The 24,630-nt window shown below is 43.1% G+C and overlaps 2 protein-coding genes across 3 annotated transcripts in view; one reads left to right on the forward strand and one right to left on the reverse strand.

Moving 5' to 3' along the window:
- Nucleotides 1-18,316, reverse strand: part of LOC110984763 (uncharacterized) — a 32,802-nt gene extending 14,486 nt beyond the window's left edge. Inside the window, exons 1-10 of one of the 2 annotated variants that reach the window (XM_022245243.2) lie at nucleotides 18,181-18,316; nucleotides 13,660-15,322; nucleotides 12,138-12,279; nucleotides 11,719-11,804; nucleotides 9,960-10,049; nucleotides 6,350-6,504; nucleotides 5,741-5,867; nucleotides 4,784-5,175; nucleotides 2,172-2,558; nucleotides 1,420-1,587 (exon numbers count right to left, since the gene is read on the reverse strand). In XM_022245243.2, the coding sequence (XP_022100935.2) occupies nucleotides 1,420-1,587; nucleotides 2,172-2,558; nucleotides 4,784-5,175; nucleotides 5,741-5,867; nucleotides 6,350-6,504; nucleotides 9,960-10,049; nucleotides 11,719-11,804; nucleotides 12,138-12,279; nucleotides 13,660-15,279 (3,167 nt within the window). In that variant the 5' untranslated portion in view covers nucleotides 15,280-15,322; nucleotides 18,181-18,316. The remainder of the gene's footprint in view (nucleotides 1-1,419; nucleotides 1,588-2,171; nucleotides 2,559-4,783; nucleotides 5,176-5,740; nucleotides 5,868-6,349; nucleotides 6,505-9,959; nucleotides 10,050-11,718; nucleotides 11,805-12,137; nucleotides 12,280-13,659; nucleotides 15,323-18,180) is intronic. The other variant, XM_022245244.2, reaches the window with a different exon arrangement.
- Nucleotides 18,317-18,771: 455 nt separating this feature from the next.
- Nucleotides 18,772-24,104, forward strand: uqcrfs1 (ubiquinol-cytochrome c reductase, Rieske iron-sulfur polypeptide 1). The gene is made up of 3 exons (XM_022245221.2): nucleotides 18,772-19,067; nucleotides 21,965-22,233; nucleotides 22,698-24,104. Exons 1-3 carry the CDS (start codon nucleotides 18,857-18,859, stop codon nucleotides 23,034-23,036), a joined length of 819 nt encoding a protein of 272 aa, XP_022100913.1. The 5' UTR covers nucleotides 18,772-18,856; the 3' UTR covers nucleotides 23,037-24,104.
- The last annotated feature ends 526 nt before the right edge of the window (nucleotides 24,105-24,630 follow it).

Here is a 24,630-nt window from a genome sequence, read left to right on the forward strand (position 1 = left end):
AAGAGCACAGAAAAATTGTTCTAGAACCAAATCCACACAAATTTCCTGATCCATTTTGTTGTTTACAGCCAACTTTATGAAAGGTTCAGAGGAGAACCTTTCAGAGGCACAAATTTGTTGTTTAAAAAACGTCCAAAATATAAAGGGGCATGGACAATCATGAATGACAACTTCTTAAAGCTCTGTGTACCACACTTATAGTGAATCTTTGCCGATTACTAAATAGAAGAGCCAATTTCTGGCGACTGCAATACACTTGGCAAGCCCAAGAGTATGTGTGCCCCATCTCACGCCAAGCACATAAAGCACAGGCTGGAGGAAAAAGGCAAAACAGACCTGCAGAACTGCAGAAGCAAACAACATGCACACAGGTAGGCCCAGGGAGGCACAGAAAAGAATGATTAAAGCAAAGGAAATACAAAACATAACATGACTTGAGAAAAGAGGAAAGAACAAAACAGAAACTAAAGTGCCACAATGGAAGATGCCATTTTTGTGCGAATGGGGATAAGCTTTGGGTCCATTCCAAGATTTTCATTCTGTTGTGCAGCGACCTGCATAGATCCGTCTGTGCACTACCGGTGGACCCTTGATGTTTACTTTTTCAAAATAACTCAACAATGGCTAGCCACATTTTCATCATTTTGTGTCCTCTTTTGGCCATCATACCCGTAAGTGGCAGTCAAAGTCTAAGGCCGTTTGGGCATTACAACGACAGGTCAGGCAAGTTAGTTTGGGTGGTCAAGTGGCCGGAGAGGATGTATCATGCCACACCCCTGCACCTACAAATGCCGGTGCAAGTCACAAGCGGCAGAACCTTTGGCAGGGCAGTGGCAGTTTCTTTCCAGAGTCTGTTTTAAGGGTTCAAGTGCCAAGTGACTGCATACAATGCCATCGAAGTAAGGTGTGCGATCTGTTTTGGCTCGTCAAGTTTTACAGATGTCACACATGGGGAATCGTTGAGTTTGATGTATGCAATCCGGTTCGTAAGTGTGATGTCACTTCAGTTTAAACAACGCCCACTGCACACAGGGTTACATGCATTGATTGTCGTTTACATAGAACCATGGAACCGGAAGTTAATTTGCAACTTCAGCGATTGTCCAATGAAAGCCTGCAAATTGTGCCGCATCTGCCTTTGTGACGAATTCACTTACGAACTGGATACAAAAGTCGAAGGGCAAATGTAATGGGAACCTGGATTCTGACTGGACAGTAAATTGAAGGGATGCAATAAATATATGCATTTCAGTATGCATTATGATGCTGGAAGGAATTTTCCCCCGGCGGGTGCAAACAGGCACATTTGCACACCTCATCAACAGTGAGGCAAACAACTGCATGTTCCTTTAACAGCCAGAGACGGGACAACACCACATGCACACCATCCATGCAACACACTCCCCCATTTCAACTCACGCATTCTGTGGTCTACTGATCTCTTGGTGTGGGCGCCTGGTCACCTCGCCGGCCACCCTGGGCTGGGGCGGGGCCTTGGCGGCGGGGACAGGTTTAGCCTGGGGCGCCGGTTTGGGCGGTGTGACCAGGGCTGGTCTCTTAGTGGGCAGAGACGGCTGTAGGGCGTCACTGCAGGGAACAAGGGGGTCGGGGTTGTTACTGTGTTCAGAGGCAGGGCTGAGAAGACTACAGAAGTACAGTGGAATGCTACGCCAATGGTTATCCAAACAGTTTTGTAAGAATTGAACATACAGTACAAGTTACGTAACAATCCATGACAAACCCATAGGCTGTTAATCAGTATCAACAATGTGCTCCAAACTGCGCTTAACCCTACAGAGACCAGTTTTGTCACCTTGTCACAGTAGAAAGGGTCGGGGGGATTCTGCTCCCGTTCCCCCCTCAAAAAAGTTATCTCAGCTGTTCGCTATTTTGAAATTTTACGCTTTGGATAACATTTGCATTTTGTAGGTCTGGAAAGTTTGGAATCCAAATGGACAAAAACCTTTGTCTCAATTTGTAAAAAGAAAGAATAAAAAGTTTCTAATGTAGCCAGTCAATGGACGATGTTGTTAATATTACCCACTCTCAAGGGAAAATTTAACATTTCAAAGAAGAAAAGTCTGACAAGCTGATAATTCATAACACATCAGCTCGCTCTACGTCCTTCTGCAGATGTAAATAAAATAAAATAAATACGGGTTTTGTTTTACCTGGTAGGTCCTCTGACTGAGGTTGGCTTGTTGCTGGCAGCTCCCCTGTTTCCCTGAGGTACAGCAGCAGTTCCTCTCCCAGGGCCGGACGTGGCACCTCTCCCCAGGCCCCCCACCAGCCCCGCCTTGCCTGGAGGCTGCTGCTGGCGCTGCTGCTGCTGCTGGTGGCTGGACCTCCCCCGGGGGAAGCCGGGGGACCCGGCTTTCTCGTACCCCGGCCTGGCCCGGCCCGCCTGGCCTGCCCTAGCCCGGCTGCGGGGCGAGGGGCTTCGGCTGCGGGAGTAGGACCGGGAGCGAGAGAATGAGGAGCGACTGAAGGAGCTTCCCGAGGAGGACCGGCTGCTGGAGGAGTAGGAGGACCGGGAACGCGAGCGTGACCGAGAAGAGCTACAGACAAACAACAGAAAAACAAATAATAAAAAGACACACCAATCTTGATAAATTGGCTCCTGTTGATAAGAACACAAGATCGGTGATATTCTAAATATTTGACAAGGAAATATGATCAGAATTGATGTCTAACTATTACTATTTGTTTGGCAGGTAATTTGCATTAAACTATTTCTGTGACGTCACTCCTTTGTTCAAAGTGTAGATTATTTTTACAAATCTACAGCAAACTGTAAGTTTGTAAGTTACGAAACTACAGTTATTGTTACAAAACAAATACTGTAGATTCATTACGAATCTACAGTTATTGTTGTTTACAATAACTATAGATTCTGAGACAATAACTGTAGATTTGTTACGAATCTACATTTAATGTTTTACAAATCCCCTCGTTTCGATCATCAAAATATGACCCCAGGACTGGGTTAAGTAAGAGCAACCTAATGCAGTGCTGCCGTGACACTGATATTAATTGGGCCTCGTAATAGCAACAGTTAACAAATTTAAGAGATACCGGGAACGCCCACGCTCTGGCCTGATTGTGTACGTTTGCCTTTGTCCATAGAAAATGCCACAGGTTGTTATCCCTCATGTTTACAAGATCAATGCTTTGTAAAGTAAAATTTTCAACAAGAATTTGAACTTTCTCTTCACCTTTCAGTAAGGAATTAATTTTGATGTGTTTTGGCTGCTTTTCTGTGTCTAGGTTTTGCCAACTCTTTTTTTATAATGAATTGGATTATAGCGTAATTGAAATGACACGAACTCGGGTACATCTTCTAGTTGTTCCAAGATCATAGCGGTCCTGAGGTGACAGATCTGTCAGAATCGCTTCTCCCCTAGCACATATATAATCTTGCTTTAAAAGTTAGCCCGTAAAATTTCTTGTATTGCTAATATTTGTAGCGCAATAAACAATTTCAGGTGGAAATGTGCGCTTTAGAAATTCTTAAATGTTATTATTAACTCCAAAATTGGCATTGTAATTTGAGTCCAAGTGGTGTCCAAGTAGTGACATGAGTGAGGGGGCATTTTGGAATGATTCATCTATAAGAACATGTATTAGTATCAGTGAAGCTCATTTTGAGCGGTTTGTAAAGTGGTTCTAAAAGTGCTAACCATACTTTCATGAGGTTGATATAGCATTCCTCGTTTTCATGGAGTCCTGTGGTGGTTAGACCGATAGGTTTGGCTGCAATGACACATGTGTAACAATGACTCCAAGGCGTAAGAGGAAGAGAAGCGAGTATGTATCCAGCACTGACAGTGTTGACTGCACAAATACCGTCGATGTTTTAGCACAAACCCGTGCACGTTAATAGATGGAACAAAGGTGTGCACTCAGGTGTAGGGTAACAGCAAGAGCGTCATAGACTCGGGACTCCGTGTTCGTGTAACAATGGGAAATAGTTTAAGTCAGGGAATAGACTCAGAACTGTAAATTCATGCAAGAATTCTTAGCACGAATCTACAGTTCCTCGTCCATTCTCTTTGACTTAATTCATCACCCTAGGAAACTAGAAAATGGGTTCTGAACTTAAAAAATTGTATGTCAGATGTGACAGGGACAAACAAAAAATGGACCCTAATTTCTGGAATTACCCAGGTACGACTTGTCATTTTGTATCGCAGCCCACGTAAAGCTTGCACTATCAAATTGTCACCTTGGATTGTAGAAAGCTGTCATACATTCTGTTTCTAAAGCTAGCCAGTTCGCCACAATCACTTCCAAACGGGTAAGGAAATTATTCTTAAAAAAACATTCCGGGGTACTCCCTACCTAGATGAACATCTGACACAAAAGAAGCACTAACGTGGTGTTATTGGTCAGGACAAATCTTCCAACAGAAACGTCCTAAAATAGTTTGAGACAACTAAACAGGAACACAACTCGAAATGGTACAAGGAGGAAAAGCAGTACGATAACCAGGTGGCTAGGAAACCCCTCACAAGTTAGTTACTTTTGAGAGAGTCTCACTAGCAGCATGATACGAAATCTTTCCACAATGAGGAATCACAAACATAGTACCAGCTGGTCAGAGAAACTCTCTAGAAAAAAAATCACTTGAACACTCCCTGGGTTAGCTCACTTGCAACAGAACTAAGAAATTTAGCAAATAGGAGTGAAAAATGTGGTAACCAACTGGTCAGGAGTACTCCTACAAATTATATAATAATAATATTCTGAGAAAGCTCGCTATCAAAGGAACAAGAAATCTTACAATGAAGAATCACTGAAGGAGTCTGAGGAGTACGAGTACGATCGTCGCCTCCTCCCCACTGCCTTGGCGTTAGCTTTGGGTGAGCGGGACCGCGCCCATGGGTCCTGCCAGGCGTCAGCCGGTCGGCTGCTGCCATGCCCTCCAGGGTGTGGCCCCACCTCCTTCCGCCTGCGCTCCTCCCCCCTTAGGGGGCGGTCCACGTCCTCTCGGATGGGCCGGGTGTTGCCAGGCAGGGGCCGCTCTCGGGAGAGCGGGCGAGGCGGGGTGCGTCGGTCCCGCATGACTTCTCGGGGCCGCTCCCGCTGGCGGTTCATCTCTCGTTGGCGCTGCCGGACCATGTCACGCCGTTCCATTTCCTCTCGTTCCTCTTGCCACTGTCGATCTTTCCCAGACTGAAATCCAAATCGAAATCCTCAAAACATCAAAACAAAGCTGGCCATGTATATTTTAGTGAGCCAATTAAGTATTCCGGCAATGCATAGCCAAAATGAAGTGTCTTGTAGTTCATTCGGCAACAGCAATACGCTTGCATGAAGCCTGCCCTATCAGTGCAGCTGTATGCCGACTCACAGACCAGCAGATGAAATACTATGATGGTATCATGAAATACCAAACTGGCTTACTGTCAGAGTTTACTCACCTGCAGAATAATTACATTCCGTAACTTTTCAACAATTGAATTTTGAAAACCCAAGACCTAGTTCATTAAAAAAGCAGACCAATAAACCTGGTAAAATTGGTTGCAATGTTGTTGGGTCCAAAACTCAGAAATTTAAAAATAAAAATGGTTCTCACAAAGTTTTCATGACTTTTCCTGGCCTGGAAACTGAAAACAAAATGCCATGACGAGTATTCAATTCAATACAGCCATTGTCCAGAACTACCCCCCCCCCAAAAAAAAGGCTGTTCAGAAATTTTTCACTGATTTGAGCATTTCATGAACTCGTTATGACCTACCCTGCGGTAGTCGTATTGCTGAGGCGGCTCACGTCGTTGGTACTGGGCGTTGTACACCTCGTACGGCTGCTGATACAATGCTTCTCTGTTGTCAGTAGGGGGTGCTTCCTCATCAACTAAGCTAAAGCTGCCACAGAATAATCGAAGACTTATGCATTACCAAAGCACGAGTGCCGAATGGTAGAAAAACTGTCTGTTATATATCTGATCCAACTGCAAGAATGGGTCACTACTTCTAGTATTTTTTACTCTTTGAGTCTGCAACAGGAGGAACAAGATGTCAGTCTGAGTCTTTGCTTTTAACCTTATTTTAGTTGATATAAGCAGTGAATGAGAGGCCTTCTGTTATACCTGTTGAATTCTGTCAGGTTCAGTGGGGTGCTAAGAGGAGACCCAAATGAGAGTCTGAGTTAATGCGCCCCCAGCTTCGCATCCAGATGCAAACGAACATGCTGGGTGTGAAAATCTTGAAGGTACCCATTGATTTAGGTCACGCTAGACTTAAGGTGGCTATGCTGATTAGAGTTAATAGTGGTCATGATGATCTCACGTGGGTAACAGGATTTCTTTTAATCAGCATCGATGGCCGATTACTAGAAGTGCACTTACCCATAAAACTCCTCATAGTTTGCATTGCCCTGGGGCAGGGTGAAGTCGTTCTCTTTGTCATAGTCTCTCTCCTCCTCGTACGGAATGCCACCCAGCATCCTCTTCTCCTCAAAATTGTGGTCCTGCTCCTTCCGTATCATGGCCTTCTTACGTATCTGAATAAATGAAAGGCAGTACTTGGCAGCGCTCATACAGTTTGGTACATTTCAAGTATGGGCAGTCAAATGAGGAAAATTCCACCACTGGATTTAAGCCAGGACTAAGACGATTATGATGATATAAATAAATCATAGTCAGGTTGGCATTTGGGTCATTCCATGAAGTTGTGACAATGTCCATTGTTACGTGGCTTCCGTAAAAACGAACAGCTATTTCCCTACAAATGGATTCCAAATTATACATCTTGCAAGGCTGAATACAGAGGTGTGTGTTACTTTTTGAGTAAACGATCTACTCTACAGGTCATGACAGGTGGTGAAAGTTACCCATGTAACAAGGACCCTGTCACAAATTGTGCCCCAACCTCACAGAATGACCCATTTATCAAGTATTCACAAAGGTAGGTAGGTCATAGTTATCTCTGCTTCTTGAGGCCCATGAAATATTCAGAGCAACATTCTCCCTTCCTAGGGAGTGCATGAAAGCAACTAGGCTTGGGAGGTTCCACGGTTGACGGAACCGGTTCCGGTACCGCACAAATAACCGGTTCCGAGTCAAAACCGGTTCCGGGTAATTTGAAGAAAAACATAAGAATTTAAGGTCAAAGGTATTTCTAATGTCTGCCATTATCTTTTACTTGTACGATCATAGAATATGCATGAGAAATGTTGGTAATTAAATGTGTACATTACATCGTATGTCTCTTGAAATAATTCGCTTCTTACTGGCACGGCAGGGTTTTTTTGCGCAACTCTCGGTCAGCTCAATGGCCGAACAGACTCAAACAGAGCGATCACGATGTGCTCCTGTATTTTGTGCTACGTGTCAAAGGCTGCACCCGTGCACCGCACCGCGGTCAGGCCGTAGCTAGCTAGCTGGCCGGGCACACTAAGCTGGCAGCCGCTCACGCTTGACATCGTCAGCCAAAGCATGCACGCAGCATGCATCATGCGGCCTGGAGAAGCGACAGTTATGCATATGCAACGTTCCATAGACTTAACACGTGCTACTACTTCGTTTTTGCGGTGGCCGGCAGCCCCATGTGAAAGATGCAAAGACCAAACAGAGTGTCATTTTTCAGCACTCGTGCGAGGCTTCTAATAAAGTCTAGTCAACCAGGCACATACGTCTAGTGGCGCACGCGCATTCGCCACTATCCTGGGGCCTGCTAGCTGCGTGCTCATCATCTCCGTTCATTTTGCAAAAAACCACGCCACCGCCTTCCATATAAGGCAAGACGATAAAGCAACAAATCCCCGGATGGAACCATGTGGTATCGCGGTGATGTTTTTATTGGCTGATTATTTTAGTATCGCGGGTTGACACAACACTATCCACCATCGGGCCACCGAAAACTAACAAACAACTTGGCGATCAGCACCAGGCAGCCTCTGACCGGCCTCCTCATGCCAAGTTATGATTTGCGATGAAACTAAAGTGATTCAACCGAGAAAAAACAGAAAAAAATTCTTGTTGACTGCTCAGTTTCCTTTTTATTATACAAACAAACAGTCGCCTATGAAGTTGCTGTCAATGCTGTGTGAGTGTCATGTCACTGTTTTCCTTCTTTTATTTGGTAGTGTACAATTAAAGTAATAGCTGTTATGATGCACCATGATATTGTATAGATGACCGACCCAGCACGCTTGTGGACCCGGCCAGAAGGATCCTGGGTTCGTCTTCTTAGGAAGTTGATTACATAATCCATGGTACAGGGCCACTACCAGGCATCTGTGGCTCAACCGCAGAGGTGCGGCAGATCATATACAATGCTTGTCTGTCAAGTCTCTTCAGAGGGCGGCCGATCAGTAACAGATGTTTTCTAAATAAGCTGGTGTCTGGTTTTACGTCTGGCCTTCACATAGTTACTCGCTCAGTGGTCAAATTCGGTACCGGAACCGGTGAAGTGAGGCTTCGGTACTGTGGGCATGGATTCACTAGCCTACTGGAACCGCGCTAAGGCTTCGGTACTGCGGGAATCGCGCTAACCGAGGCTTCTGCGGGTACCCGATTCTGGACAATATCAATACCCGGAGCCGGTTCCCGGTTTTGGAACCGGGTAGAACCGGGTACCCGACGGAACCTCCCAAGCCTAAAAGCAACTTCACCCCACTGTTGTAGAAAACGTTAATTTGATCCGTCATCACTTCCTTCAACTGTCCAGTTCAGCGGTTAGTGTGCTAATGCCATTTTTTTTAAGGACAAGATGAGGAAATGAATTAGCTGAATATTTCTATTCTCCTATCCTTGTATCCAGTTGAACTTCACTACAAAAATCCCCTTGCGGGTCGTTTGTGCTGCTAAGACACTGCGCAAGGTGCAAGACTGTGTGCAGTGCACGCTCCTTGCAGTGGAGAGTGTGCAACGCCAACCTGCCGGATGTGTGACAAGACGCCCGCTACAGTAAGTTTGCACGAATCCCATGTCCTAGATAAGCAATCCTCACTTTAAGGACACCACAACATTTTTGTTTCACTCAATTTCCCAACTTCTTTAAAGGGGTGTGTCCAGTGCTGTTCGGAGAAAATTCAAATGAGCAGCCACTGGCTCCTAGAAAAAAAAGTTAAGCGCCAGGTCGATTTTTTTACACACTGTACACACATATACAAAATACACAAGTTACAGGTACAAAATCTGACGAAATACACAGAAACATTATTCTGTCAATTATCCGCAGGACAGACAGGCTTTGGATTTTGTGCTTGTGGAATAAATAAAAAAACAGCAAAAAGCTAAAAGAAAAGACAAGGCACGTTTGTTCTCTTACGCTTGAGTAATTCGTACTTGGGGCCAGACCAAGGGAAGCTTTGGTTTCAAACTTCAAGTATATTTGGGACCGAAACAAGTTTATTGCACTGAAGTTGTGGCATGCACAGACTGCTAGTGCATTAAGAATACAGGAAATGGCTCAGCTCCCCACACACTCTATACAGAGTGCGACCACAAACCAGTCAACTTGGTTATCTAGTACCTGTAGATTCATGTAAGCTATGTTGCAGTTAATGTGGGCTCATGCTGTGTACATAGTAAGACGGAGAAAAAAATGCGTGATCAGAGACACATCACTCGGTGCACGTAGAAGAAAACTGGGCTGCGATCGTTCGTGAAATATGACTGACAAGGTGGGCGACTAACAGAAACAAATTATGATCACCATTGGCGATAAGAATTAAACATTTGGTTGCATATCATCTTTTTTCAGGCGCGAATGCAACTGTTGTGGTCGCACTGTACAGCGCCGGGTGTGTCAATTGCACCCTCAAGAAGTGTTCTTTCTACACAAATGAATGGCTGAGGAATCATTATCGGGAAGAGCGTTGCCAGAAAATGCGAAATTCTACCCAAATTAGGCACGTGAAGATGTACAGGCATTCACACAGTAGCAGGGTCTCAGGAGAGAGCATTGACTGCTGTGTATCACAGCACTCAGTAACGTCACGGTTCTGCCTACCTCTTTGGCATGTCGCAGGCCTCTTTCCCAGGCTGATTCTCCCACGGGCTCGCTTGGCGGGGGAGGTGGAGGTGAAAAGGCCCGTGGTGGCTGGAAAAAGGTCAGAAGGTCACATTAGGAAACATCAAGATTTCTGGGAGCACGCATGACCCACTCTATCAAGTTGAAAGTCGCCAGAGCTACTTTTAAGTCACAGGCCTTTAAGAGAATTGTGCACGGTGTAAATCAATAGGTATCCTCATTTTTAGTCAGCATGCCAAACTGAGCGATGCATTAAATCAAAGAGCCCAGGAAGTTCAAACCCCCTTGGGACTACTGAAATTATACAGAATTGTGTTGGAACTGGCATGGATAGGGTTAAAGGCAGTTCATACTCAGACAAAAGTGGAAATAAAATGAATTAGGGCTTAGTCAATTTGTATAATTAACAATTCACATATTCGACCTTCGATTTGATCGAATATGCAAATATTCGGTCATACCAACAGGCAGGTTGTTGATGAACAAACCATATACATGTACAAAATCAGTTACAATAACGTACACAATTGTACATTACTAGTATAATCACTATAATAGCTTCTCAAGTCTAGGAGTATCTCCAGCCACGATTTAGCAAGATTTAAGAAACAAATGCCCTGTTCCAAATTTTTATTCCTTTTAAATTCTCTAATGAACAACTTACTTTTGAATCATTGTAAGATTTCTGTCGCTTTTACTTTGAATCGGGTTGAAACAAGGCTCAACAGTGCAACTTTTCAAATTTAAAACAAAAGAAAATTCTCCCTTCCTTTTCATGAATTTTGCTTTCACATATTCAAATTTGGAAAATAATATTTGAACATTTGATAATAAATCAAATATTCGGATATTCGACACAGCCCTATAATGAAATTGACATTATGAAATGTTTACTACACTGAATTACGCTTGCAACCAATTCTGCTCGAGTTGAAATGTCTAGTGTTATGAATTCGCACTACAAATCTCTAATCTGACGTCAGAGCTTCTTGTTCAGGTTTGTTTTCGTGCCGAGAATAAACCAGCATTTAAAAAGAGTTTAGAAAGAGTTAATGATGCCAACAGAAATCCGAGTGAGTGGAAATGTAGCCTCCAGCCTACACGTATCTGGCCTGATTACAGTAGACAATGAATTTCTCTGAAACTATCCACTGATTAAGGGTGGGAATTCACGTCAATTTGAAAAATGTTTAGAAATCTTTCTGATACCGTTTAAACATTTAAACGTGTCAACGTCCCACCTTTACCCGGTGTCATTGATAACTTTAAACATAACAAAATGTATAGTTCACACAAAGCTCAACAGATGAATCAATATGGCTTTCCTTTGACATGACCGAGCAGTAATCTTTTCTGAAAATCAGATTCCATTTTACAGGCATTATTTACAATGAAAATGAATGCCAGATTGTGTCGAACCTCTCAAAGGGGCGGTTCCGTTTAAACGTTTGGAAAAATCTGCACAAGGATTTAGAACTCTTTTTGTTTTAATGTGTAAATGTCCTACCCTCACCACTGATATGGATCATAGTTGATACTTGTCCCCTTTAAAGGAGTGGTTACAGGAAATGCCTCTAAAATTACTGAATATCACACTAGGGAAATCACCAGACAAACTGTATACCAATTCTGCACTGACACTCAGCCAGTATAAAGTTGTGACCTATTTTTTATTCTTTTAATGGGGGGAGAAGGGGAGGCATGGAATTTCATTTTGACAAGACCAGTTTCATCTTACCGCTGGTGCTGCTGGGGCCTGGGGGATACCCAACAGTTTAGCTGTAGCTTCGTGCAACTCCCGTCGGTCAATCATGGAATAGTTCCCTGCAAATCAGAAGACATGGAAGATGATACAACTGACTGTACGGTCCGGCTTAAAAATTCAGGCAAGCTGTCCAGCAGAGTACCGATCAAGTTGATCACCAGGTCAATCACAAATTTATCAAAAGCTACGAGGATGAAGAAGGACCAAGGAATGCACATGCTTTGAGCACATTCAGAGGAAAGTTGGACAGGTGTGCTGCATCTCATCTGCACAAAAGAAGCCAAGTATGTATGTCAAATGCACTTAATTTAATACTACATAATATTGTTGACCTGTACGTCATGCACAGGGTTCAAACAAGGAATGAGCTAGAATCAGCCCCAATTTATTACCTTTGTCATTCACGCCAGGGTGAACAAATCGGCAGTTTGAGCCCCATGTGCACTTCCCTTCCCTGTAGAAGCGGCAGACTTTCTTCACAAATGGCTTCCTGCTGCCTGGTTCCTTGACTTCCCCTTCTTCCATGTCCTCATCCTGTGCAGGGAAACAATGTGGCAAGATGAAGGAAGACATTCATAGCGTCCAGCATGGCATAGAGCAGAGACTGCAGTATGTATGTCTAAATACAGTTTTCAGGAGCCTACCTGCATCAAAAATATGTCTTTTTTTGTACCACTGAGGCAAAATGAAAAAAATAATCACGCCCCCTCTTTCTCGCTTTACCTTATTTTGATAGCACAACCCGAAAGATTAGGGGTGGGGAAATCTGGGAAATGTGATTACAAATAAGGAAAATAGTTTCGAAGTAGTAATTTGAAGGTGGTACAGAACGGTTCAACCGACTTTTTTATGTACCCAACTAGCACCCTTTGAAGTTCATTTTTATTGGAAACAAATGTAACCTATCCTCTCTCTCTGTTATTTATCACCAGATGACACTCAGCTGTGCAATAATAAATTAGTATTAAAAAAAAATTAAAACCATCTTACATGTATCTACGCTGTTTTAGACGCCCCGCAATAAGAAGCAAAACTAAGGTTTGCTTTTTTAGCTAATTTTCCAAGGGACGATCATGTCCTACGTAAAGCAACGTTGCGAACTTGCAACAACTGCCGAGTTCTACAGCCGCATGAGAATTTAATCGATTAAAATCATATCAACCATGTGAACTCAACATGTAGACATTGGGTTTCAGCCAATTTCTGGTGAGAAGAAGAGGCACTGGCACATATCGGGTGTCTTTTTCATGTCACAGTCGTGTTTTTCCTCGAAGTGGCTGATTAAAACTCTCCTTTTGCTGTAACAGTCGCAACCACTCAATAAGTCCTTCTACTTCTCTGTCTATAGTACACAGACTTATCATATGTCACTTGACTGCTCATGACTGATAGGACAACTTAGTGCAGATTGCACCTTCGCATAGGAGAGTTAACTATAGTTGGCCGTTGGTACAAAAGTAAACGGAATAGACCCAATTCACACCATGTTAATGGTGGTAATGGTAATAATACACGTACAACTGAATAATAAATGAAAATACAACCCTGTTTAAAATTAATGGGACAAATGTCCCTTTTGAACAAATTTGAGGTAAAAATCAAACATCAACCAAAAGGTGGTATTTCTGCAAACTCTGGCTGCACATACAAGTTGTAGAAAAAACGACAGTGGTCTTTACAAGCTCGAATATTACGATGCATGCATCAACAACTGGTATGAATTAGTTTGAATTTTGTTTTCTACACATGACACATTTTCCCTCCCCATGCCATTCTGAAGGTGTACGTTCCTAAGCAACATACTTATAGTAGATTTCTGTTCCTGTCTATTATACATCAAAACAAATTATAACAATGCTAAAGCCATTATTTGTCTTAGACACATCATGTTGTTATGATCTAAAATGTGCTTACGTCTTCCAGTTCACCATCGTCGTCTTCTTCACCTTCTTCTGCATCAATACCTTCTTCTCCGTCTTCTTTCCCATCTTTCCCCATTTTCTCATGGTCCTCAACATCCTCCTCATAGTCCAACTCCACCCCGTGGTCGTCAAGGTGATGAACATCCAGGACCTCCGATTGGTTGGCTCCAGTTGCTGCAGCATTTTCCGATTGGTCACTTTCCACCTTCGACTGATCGGCAACTGCAGATTGGTCAGTGATACCGGAGACCTTTTGCATACTTCCTTCACCAGAACTGGTGGTTGTGTGACTCTCGTACTGTTCAGACCTTGTAACATGTGTAATGCTAGATTTGGTTTGTAAGCTAGCTTCCACGTCCAAGGTTTCACTTCTACCAGTTTCACGGCTGCTACCGTGCGGATGTGAGGAAATTTTCTGGTCATTTTTATCTTCCAAGTCAAGATCCACTTGTGCAGCATTAATGTTATGTCTACCTGAGCTTGCTGCCGGGGCGATGATCTGCTTGTCAGTATCACTAGTTTCGGGGAAGGTGCTCGGAGGTTCCTGGGCTTCGCCCTCCTCCCCTACATTCTGGTCCACTCTACTCTGTGCATCATCATCAGAGGATAGGTCTTGATCGATTGGCTGTGAGGTCTCTTCCTCATCGCCAGCTTGTACCACCTCCTGGTCTAAGCTCACAGCCTGAGTTTGTTCAGCCAGTTCGACGACAGACGATTGCGAGTTCGATGCGGACACCTCGTCCGGACTTGGCAGCCGATGAAATGTTGGATCCGTTTCCTGCATGGACAGTTGTTCTTCAACTGCCTGATCCGCTGCAACATCCAATTCGGGCTGCTCATATTCCCTGTTACTGGAGTTATCAACTTCCAGACACTCGGCATTTCCAACTGCTGGGGAATCAACTTCAGGGCTTGCTATAGTTCTCTGAAAGTCAGTTCTCTCCATATCTTCAGACAGGGTCACTCCCAATGACTCTTTGTCATTCTCGTCACTCCCTTCCTCTCCTTTTGTGATATCATCATCCTCCCTGACATCATCTTGCATCTCTCCAAGACTTTCGTAGTCTTCTGCCTCTCCCTCCTGCCTTCCTGATTCATCTCCAAATGCAATCCATTCCATATCTTCTTCAGGTTCCTCCACCCCATTCTCATTTTCCTCTTCACTGTCTTCACTCGCCGCCGAGGATCGGAAAAGACCATCTCCTGCATTTCTCTCCACAGGATTCCCAACGTTGCCGTTCATCTCCCCGACTGAGTTGTCATCCAAGTCATCTTCTTTGTCGCTGCTGCTTTCGGCAGAGTTGTTGCTAGGACTTGCAGGGGTCTCCACAGGCTCGCCATCCATATCACTGGGAGTGTGAGGCCCATGCTGGTAGGCTATCGGTATTTCTTCCGAACCTTCAAGTTCGTCTCTACTGCCTGGATATGCCGAACTTTCTGGATCTTCCATCAGGATCAATGTCTCCTGTTTGTCAAGAGGTTCACCTAGGCTTGGACTGGAGTCACCCTCAGATTCTTCCTCACTTGAGTTACCATCGCCAGCAAAGCTTGCCTCCAGTGAGCCAGAGTCCTCATCTGGGGAAGCAATCTGATCTTCTCCTTCAGATTCCATGTCTTATGGGGTATTCCTTTCCTCCAACTTCAATTTGAAATATCTGAATAAGAATGAATAAAAAACAAAGCAATTATTTGATAGAAAATACACAAAGCCAAATGATTGACCTGCGTGCCATGAGCCAAAACTTTTTGGTAGGCTCGCATGGGCACAGGGCAAAATAACATTTTTAAATCATCAAAATCATTTAAATCATCAAAAATCAATGGAGCACACAGGCCATTGCTTGATTAACGGGTCAGTCCAACCAAGAGAACAAGTTTATCAAATAGCAAATGCAATAAGGAGTTTCAAAGTAACATACGCCATCTTGTCCACAGGGCCAAAACAACGAGGACTGCTGAACACCCGGGCATATTGGAATGAATGCACGATGACTTGGAAGTGAATACAATGTTTTCCAATGACGTGTGCTAAGCAATGCGTGCTCTTTCTTACCCCATTGTCACTGACTGTTGGCTGAACTAATTTTGAATTTTTTGAGTCAAAAAAAAAGAAATCAGTCTTTGTCAATAACCCTGCCATTGCCAATTGGCAACAAAGAATTCAAACTATCAAATTCTGTGGGGCTCCTCTGACTTTGCACATTTCTAGAAAAAAGCAGGAGTTTAACTTCAAGACTGGCATGGCTTAATGGCATGAGAGGATTCTAAAGGTACAAGTTGAAAAACAAAGGCAAAGTGTAACATTTGGTCGCAAGTTGCATGACTTGCCAGTCAGCAACCTCATACTTGACAATTTGTGAACCAAATTTTCTGGGATTGCTTTTGTTTCCATGAAAATCACAAAAATTGTTAGAACATCACAAAACGTTTGCAAGCATGTACCAAATTCGTCCTCTAAAATCAAAGCTGCAGGCTACGCTGATGCATGGTTAAGACAACAAGTTTTGTGCAGCTTACACGGCTGAGAGGTTGTGTTATTTAGTGTCAACAAGCATCAACACACATAAGTTGCATGAACAAAGCGTCAACAACTTGAAAATATCCTCTAAAGGTTTCAAATTGGTTTTATCATATTTTACAGACTCTAACATGTTCCACTGTGCAAAAAAAACAAGGACTTTTATTCCAGGTTCACGCAGGAAAACGAAAATTTTTCACAATATATGGGGGGCCACCATCTTTTTTATCTATGCCGTCCTCAAGAAAACAAGATGGCAGCCAAACTCAAACATCATTTTAGATGTGACATAGTGAAGATGAAGTTAGAAAGTTTGAATGTTTTTAAATAAACAATAATAATATATGTACATGCAGATGCCAAGTTAATATTATACATGGGCCCATAATTTTTTTGTATTAGTATGCTTGAATAACTTCTTGACACTTTGTTGATGCTAGTTGAAGCTTGTTGACGCTAAACAATTGCAATGAACATGACGAACGCGCTCGTACGTACTGATCAAAGAAATGATTGTGTAATGTGATCCTCTGTTGGTGCATGGATAGGCCTACGAGGCTACATCGCCATGATCATGATAGTTGCTGTTTTCATCAGTTACTAACCATTATTCCAGGATGCCCCAATATTGAAAATAGGGCCTACCTACAAAAGTACAGTTATAAAATAGTTGCATAGGTCTTAGCCCCACTAGTGTGGCACGGACCCTCACTCCCCTTCCATCCTTAGCCACACATCTGTATACGCAATTTTCTATTGGCGTGGTGAAATCTTTGGCGCACCCTCTTATAATCGTAGGCACAAATGTCCCTTAGTCTCTCCACTTTCTAATGACCATTATTTGAATGATTTCACTCACGTTGTTCTGGTATTTTCCAGTCTTTTTGCCTTTACCCATTCAACCTCACGGTCTCATTCTCACATGCCATCTTTAAATTAAAATGTGTCTGATGAACTTTACACCACTTGACCTCGGCCCGCACACGGCTGTTCCATTTGATTCAACTCTACAAAAAAATGAACCTGTCGTAAACTTATCTGCACGTTTATCACGGGTTTTGCCCTTACCTAACCTATGTATTAATAAACACTGTATACTCGGTGCTTGTCCAGGAACTTGCGGAAAAATTCACAAGCTTACTCGGGTGGGACTCGAACCAACGACCTCCGGCTTACTAGCTGACTAGTGCAGACGTCTTAACCACTCGACCACCGAGCTTGCCGTGGTCGGTTGGCCGGTCCGAGTCAGGTGTAGCAGCGGGTACTGCGAACTATTTCAAGATGAATTTTTTTTTTAAGATGTATTTTTTTTCTGTACGTATCGCTCAGTCCGCGAGACTGCAGTTGTATATTAGTGAATATATATATCAAGTGAAGTAAAGTGCAACAGACACATTTTAATTTGAGAGTGAGACCATGAGATTGAATGGGTACAGGCAAAAAGACTGGAAAATACCAGAACAACCTGAGTAAAATCATTCAAATAATGGTCATTAGAAAGTGGAGAGACTAAGGAATATTTGTGTATGCAAAAAGATTTGCGACTACGATTCTAAGATGGTGCGCTGAAGATTTTACCACGCAGACAGAAAATTGCACATACGGATGTGTGGCCAAGGATAGAGTGGGAGCGAGGGTCCATGCCACACTAGTGGGGCTATCTAGGTCTAGGCCTAAATAACTTGTTGACGCTTTGTTGACATTCAATCATGTCAATGACGCTCGTTAAACCTAAATAGCCTAGTAGTAGGGCTATAGCATGCCCTCTGGACTAAAATACATGTAGTAAAGCATGACCCTAGCATGACCCGCTGAGCGCGCAACTTTGGTCACTTGCCAATAATGGCTGCTTTCCAGTTGCTGCAACTTAAATGCAACGAATACCCGCTGCAACTGTCCGGTGTCCGAGCGTGGTCGAAATTCCGTCAGTTAATTTTGCGATCATTCATGTTGCAATTTTGCTAATGATTAGGCTGAAAATTATTTGAAACAAACCTTAAGCAATCAGCATTCATAGCAAGTACTACTCAAAATCCAGAAATGAAAAACAAAGCCTTTATTGACAGGCTAAAAAATAGGAAAAATGGAGCGTTTCCACCACAGAATAGGCGCCATGATGGATTTTGCACATGCAATTACCCACAGTGCAGTTCTTTGTACTATTACCCCTCAGGTTACTTGAATTTTTTTGTATCGCCCAATCACCACAGGTGATGGGGGGAATTCACCAAGCCCTCTGGACTAAAAGGGACAACATTCAAAAATATGCAAGCATCTAAATGGAGAAACTTAAATATAAATACAATCCATGCCATCAATATAATATCATAACCGACTTCGTCCTGATGGCAACTTGAGGTCCTTTTCTCAAACGAAGACCCGCCCCTGAGTTTAGCTGTATGGGGAGGGATAGAATTTTACTTACCAGGGAATACTTCTGGCTATATGCGAGGAATTACTGTATTCGATTAATAAGAAATCGAAAGAAAGTATCGCTTACACTTGCCTTGAAATCTACACAGAAAACGAGGGTAAGCTTGCTATCGATCCGTTCACAGATTCGATACCGATTAGTCGTCGCCAACTATTGATATTATCTAATGTTTGCAACAACCTTCGGCGACATCGTACCGGCTTTTTCGGCTAGGATTTTGAGTAAATATTTTCTAAAATGTTGGCGGCTGGAACCAAAATCGGGGCATTTGCTCCCTTTATAAGTGCTACCTCTCAAAACGTGGCATCTCAACTGAGGCCAGCCGTCGTGGTTGTTCCTTCATTAGTCCCAACTTTTAAGATTCCATCCGACATAGCGAAACACACAAATGAAGCCATGAGTACGTTCAGACCACGCAGCACTCTGAAAGTGACATCGGGTGTTCAGGGTAAGTAGGCCTACATACGCGTAGGCCTACATGTACTTACTTAGCCCGGGTTGGACGACGTCTACATTGCATTGCGACTAACGTCCAGGGTATAAAAGTCCTCCTACTACTATGCGAAATTTGTTTCAACAGTTTTTTCTCACATTTGTAATTGGCAAAGACAGCTCAAAACGTTGTTCACAAGTGCCTTGTATCCCGAATTCCATAAGTGCTGTGTTGAAATTACTAAATATGCCCGGGGACAACATGTTTTGCGGGAAATTTTGCAAAATTCTGGTTTTCCGTCGTGATTAGTTAAAGATTTGCATGTACATACATGTACATTGATCACGTTTGTCTAGCATGCGTACTACTCGCACATGTGTGGAATTTAGGCCTAACCGAGTGCCCCTTACGCATGCGCGGAAGAGCTGTGGGCGTAAAGAAGTCGCAGATATGGCCGTGTCGGAGCGGGCTTCCGAAGATAAAGCTAAGTCTACTGTCTGCGCATCTCCACGTATTTGTAATGAAGCGAAGACCTAGACTTAGCTCTAGACAACATGCATAACTGGAACTGACAGAATGCTTGGAGGCCATTTCGCGCATGCACAAATGCGTACTACCGCATGATAATGGGTCGTTCACGAATCACAACGGATAGCGTAGAGTTTCACAGAATTTTCTGCAAAATACGTTGTCCATGGGCGTATTTGGTAATTTCATCACAGCATTTATGGAATTCGGGATACAAGGCACTTGTGAACGACATTTGAGCTGTTTTTGTAAGGTAAAAATGTGAGAAAACTGTTGACAAAAATTTCGCAGTAGGAGGACTTTTAATGCCCTGGACGTTAGTCGCAGTGCAATGTAGATGTCGTCCAACCTGGGCTGCACTTACTAAGCTTTCTGCCAGTGCAATGCTCTGTCCACATCATTACTAAAACACTTTATCCATTAGTTTGTACAATTTTCCTCCATTAACAAGCAACAGTTGACCATGACACAGTGTCTGTAATAAATTAGTGTAAAAGTTGTCATGGTTGTACCCCCCTTTCCTAGACATGCCAGAATCATGACTCACGAGATGTCAGCACTGCTGTACGCTAATCTGGCCCCTATTGAAAAGAGGTCAGCAGTGCACTGTGCTGCTGGTTTCGAGAACAAAAGAATCTTACGTAATACTGCACAATCTGGGCTCTTTTTCCAAGGCTGCAGGCCTTGCTGAAATATTCAAAAGTCAATGAAGGTTAACTGTCAGCTTTAGAGTAGTCCCAAAGAGTCCTTCATGTGGGTATAAAGGGTCATTAAATGAAATGAATTTTTGAAGAATTTTGAAAACGGGAAATTTTGAAAAGGGCCTGGCATCTTGTCTTGCTCAAGAAAAATCCATCCGGCAGCAAGTGGTTAAAATTTGATGTAGGATTCAATTTAAAAATAAGGGATGGTTTTGTGACCCTCTTTACTTGGGGGATACTGCATATTTGCACCCTCATCCTCATGTTCTGGTAGGGGCTGGCTTGGCACAGCTTAATCCCTCAGGTACATGTATGCAAGCACTCAGTTATGGATGGTGAATTTAAGTAAAGGATATCAGAACTGAACGTTTCGTGGAAGGACACACCTTTTCTGAAAATGTATGCTTTTTTCATAGTGCATGTAAAATAATACACGTACAGTGTATGGTGTATTTGACATCCTTTTAGGTTAAATATATCAAATAGTGCATTGTTTTTTCCAAATGGTCCATGCTGCCCTGAATACTGTTGGGAAGACATCATTCAATGAGGGTACATGGACAAAGACCAGTCTGTACGTTACTGAAATTTGGAGTTCTGGTGGTGTAGACAAAATAAGCTGCCTGACAGGGTGGTCCGAGTTCTTGGGCTTTGATTGGGTGCAAAGTGCAATGGCATAAAGATGTGTCAGTTACTGGGGTAGGGTGGATGATGAACATGTAATTCAAATTTTTTACCAGATTTTTTACAGCTGCTTGTGGAAGGAGCATACCATAACATGACCAGAGGGGTAAAAATGAAATCAGTTAACTTGCTGAACAGTATTGTAGCTATTGTTGGAAATTTGTAATTGTTAAAGTTGTTGTGACTTTGACTGTAAAGGTATTTATGAATGGGACTGAACATGTACTGGCAACGTTCAAGACCGGCTCAGGAAAATGGATGCAACTAGTGGCCGGGCTGCCATTCTCCTGAACCAGTCTTAAATGAACGTTTGAGACCAGCCAGGCACCCATTTATCTCTCAATCAAAGACACCAAATACAGCAACTTTAAGGTTACTCATTAGCTGATCTGGAAGAGTGATCTGAAACAATTATTGCCGTACATTGCTGCATATCTGTGTTGAAATTGCCATGTTAAACCCCTTTGCGACGGATGACGGTAAAAGCCGCTATAAAAAATTGAGATCCTCAGCCCGCTTTTCAGCTATTATTCTTGGCCCTCGAGTGAGCACGGTGAAAGAAGGCAGACCCTGGTTCTTGTGTGATTGGCCTTTGTGTGTAGACCAGAAATGAGAAGACCAAATTTGCATTATAATCACCAGCTTCACAATAGTCCCCACTTTGAAAAGAGGCAACGGGAATGTGGAAGCGAGAGTAGAGCCGCATGCCACCGAAAAAGGAGCCTTTTCACTGTGTAATTCAAAGCGTGCAGAACACACAGGTCCACAAATCGAGAATCTTTCGGTTTTGCAGGTGGCCTACGAGGCCAAGTGAGGCTAGAATTCTCGGAGTCAGCTTTCAGAAAAAAGTTCCCGTCATCAAGGGGTTAAATGAAGGGTATTTCCTGCAGGCAATTGTTTTGTTGTTTGGTGGAGTCTGCACAGTTTATGGCATATTCAATAACAGAAACAGCCAAAGGGTATCTGATAACTACTGGGTCATTTTCTTCCTTTCTCCAGGACCCAGCTATGTCAGATATGCACACACCGACATCCAGGTTCCTGACTTCTCAGAGTACCGCCATGCAGACACACAAGACCCCAACAAACCAGCCCACCAAAAATCGGTGGATCGCAAAGCCTACTCCTACATGATGGTGGGCGCAGGTGGCATAGCCGCAGCCTACGTAGCGAAGACCCTGGTGACAGAGTTTGTCAGCACCATGAGCGCGTCAGCTGATGTCTTGGCCATGGCCAAGATTGAAATCAAACTGAGCGAGATTCCGGAGGTTAGTATGTAACCATGTTGAGACTTCATGTGCTAAAATAAAAAAACAATGCCAATTCACCAACTCTTTAACCTGTAACATTCTCCATAATTTCTATCTAGTTGACGATTTTCAACAGCCAAGGTTGAGGTCACATTTCAGCTTTTCCCACTCTGAGTGAATGAAAGCAAATTTGGAGCATACAATTGGACGTGTTTGATATTACCCTTGGTCTAGCAAGGGATTGGGAGCAACTCCTTTCACGAGATGGATGCATGCAGGGTTCTCCTCGAAAGCTTACTTTAGTTTTGAAGTGCGGAAGTTCGTTAATTTTGTCCATTTTCTGCCAATATGCTGAATCATTGCTTTGGAATGGGAAGAATGCACCGACTTTCTCCCAGCCACTGCCAGGGAATCGAATGCCAGGTGTAAATTTAACAAGCTGGGCAGAATTTGCAGCTCTCAATTACTCTTCTTGTCTCCAGGGAAAGAATATGACCTTCAAGTGGAGAGGCAAACCGCTCTTTGTGCGACACAGGACCCAGGCCGAGATTGACGACGTCACCTCAGTAGACGTTTCCTCCCTGCGTCACCAGCAGCACGACAACGAGCGGGTCAAGGACCCCGAGTGGCTGATCCTCATTGGCGTGTGCACGCACCTGGGCTGTGTGCCGATTGCCAATGCCGGCGACTTTGGTGGTTACTACTGTCCCTGCCATGGCTCCCATTACGACGCATCGGGGAGAATCCGGAAGGGGCCAGCACCCGAGAACTTGGAGGTCCCCGAGTATGTCTTCAACGGCGATGAGCTTGTAGTCGGATAACTGTGGCTTAATCCCAGGTCTGGACTGATGTTACCTGCCACTGACATGGCAAAGACATTTTGAAAGCAAGGCGCAAAAACCTCTCTGCAGATCATTAGCTGTGAACCCATCCTTACCACTGCAGTACCACAACCATAAATCTGTAAAACAAATTGATCCCCCAGAACCTGGGTTCTTTGAATAACATATATTGCGACATCAAAATGTTATCCTGGGTACAGGATTCATGGGCACTGGATATGTTTACTTTAAGGTTGACCTCAGAACTATGTAAAAAAAAAGTTGAAGCAATAACCGAAGCTTTGCAAGAGTTTGCTGTGTTCAAGTTAATAAAACAGGTTATTTCCTCAAATCCTGTGCTGTGGAGGAGCCAAGGTGTTTGCAAACAGTCAGTGGCAGTGACATACAGTCCTAGGTGTTGTACATGCACGCATCCAATTTTAATATAAACTAAAATACAACTTTGTGTTGATTTTTGACCACCAAATAGCCCCCAGAAGAAATCAAAATTAGAAACCAACAGTAGCAAAATGAGAATATCTTTTAGCTTCATCAAAGTCCTCTGTTCAGTCACTTGGACACGGAAGGCTTAATCCCGCAAAGGATGGAACTAGTCTGTGAAAACAAGTCTCCATTTCCAAATACATTTGAATCTAGCTTTTCATTACAATACATACTTCAACCTTTAGGTATTTATTTCAAAACAGAAGTCTACAGTCTTCTTTTCCTTTCAAATTCCTGTGTGATTCAACAGTTTGTCCTCCCATTGCGAGCCCATTTAGCTTCTAAGCTAACAACTTCCCACATGTAAATGTACAGCCGTTTTGTAAATGTACAGAAATTTGCTTGGCTTTAGCTTCACAGTCTGTGTAGAGTATTGTACACCGAATACAAGTAAATCCTAACTCTTGTGTAGAGACTACCGAACACATTTTTCAGAAGTAGGTTTTGTTTGGTTTGACTCGTATTACAAATCTGTTAACACATTTGATAAACAAGAAACATACAAGGTTGCAAGTTGTCAGAGTGAAATTTCAATAAAGCCTTCATGAATTACATTTATCACTATCCTTTGCAACAGATTGGCTTTGAATTTTGTTTCGTGCCATGAATTTTGAAGATCATGCCTGGAGTTTTAAAAGTTTTCCCCTTTTCAGGATTAAGAAAAAAGATGCTAAGTTGGTAATGGTAATCAGTGCTCTTTGCAAAAGGATGAATTTTGTTTGGGGGTAAAAGCTGAGGAAATGAAAAAAAAAAGACAATAAGGGTTGAAAAATCACCAATTTGCTTAACACAAACCCCTATAAATTGCCCCTTTCCCTTTTTGTAGCTTATCTGTGCTTTGCTGCCCCCAAACCACCCCCCAGAAAAAAGTAGCCCCCCCAAAAAAATCCCATCGACACCCATCGACACCCATGACCATAATTATATTCCCTGAAGATCAATTTGAAAATAAACCATAACTGGGCCCTAAACACTTGGTGAAGTTTTTCCCCCGTGTGAAAAACATATCCATAATGACATGACGTGTAATATACAGTGTATAACTAATCCAACTTCAGTATTTCTCCTCATTGATCTGCTCATTATCCAC

Source organism: Acanthaster planci, linkage group LG06, assembly GCF_054643075.1.
Source record: "Acanthaster planci isolate LZ-2023a linkage group LG06, COTS_SCS, whole genome shotgun sequence".
In the NCBI taxonomy this organism is placed as follows: Eukaryota; Metazoa; Echinodermata; class Asteroidea; order Valvatida; family Acanthasteridae; genus Acanthaster; species Acanthaster planci.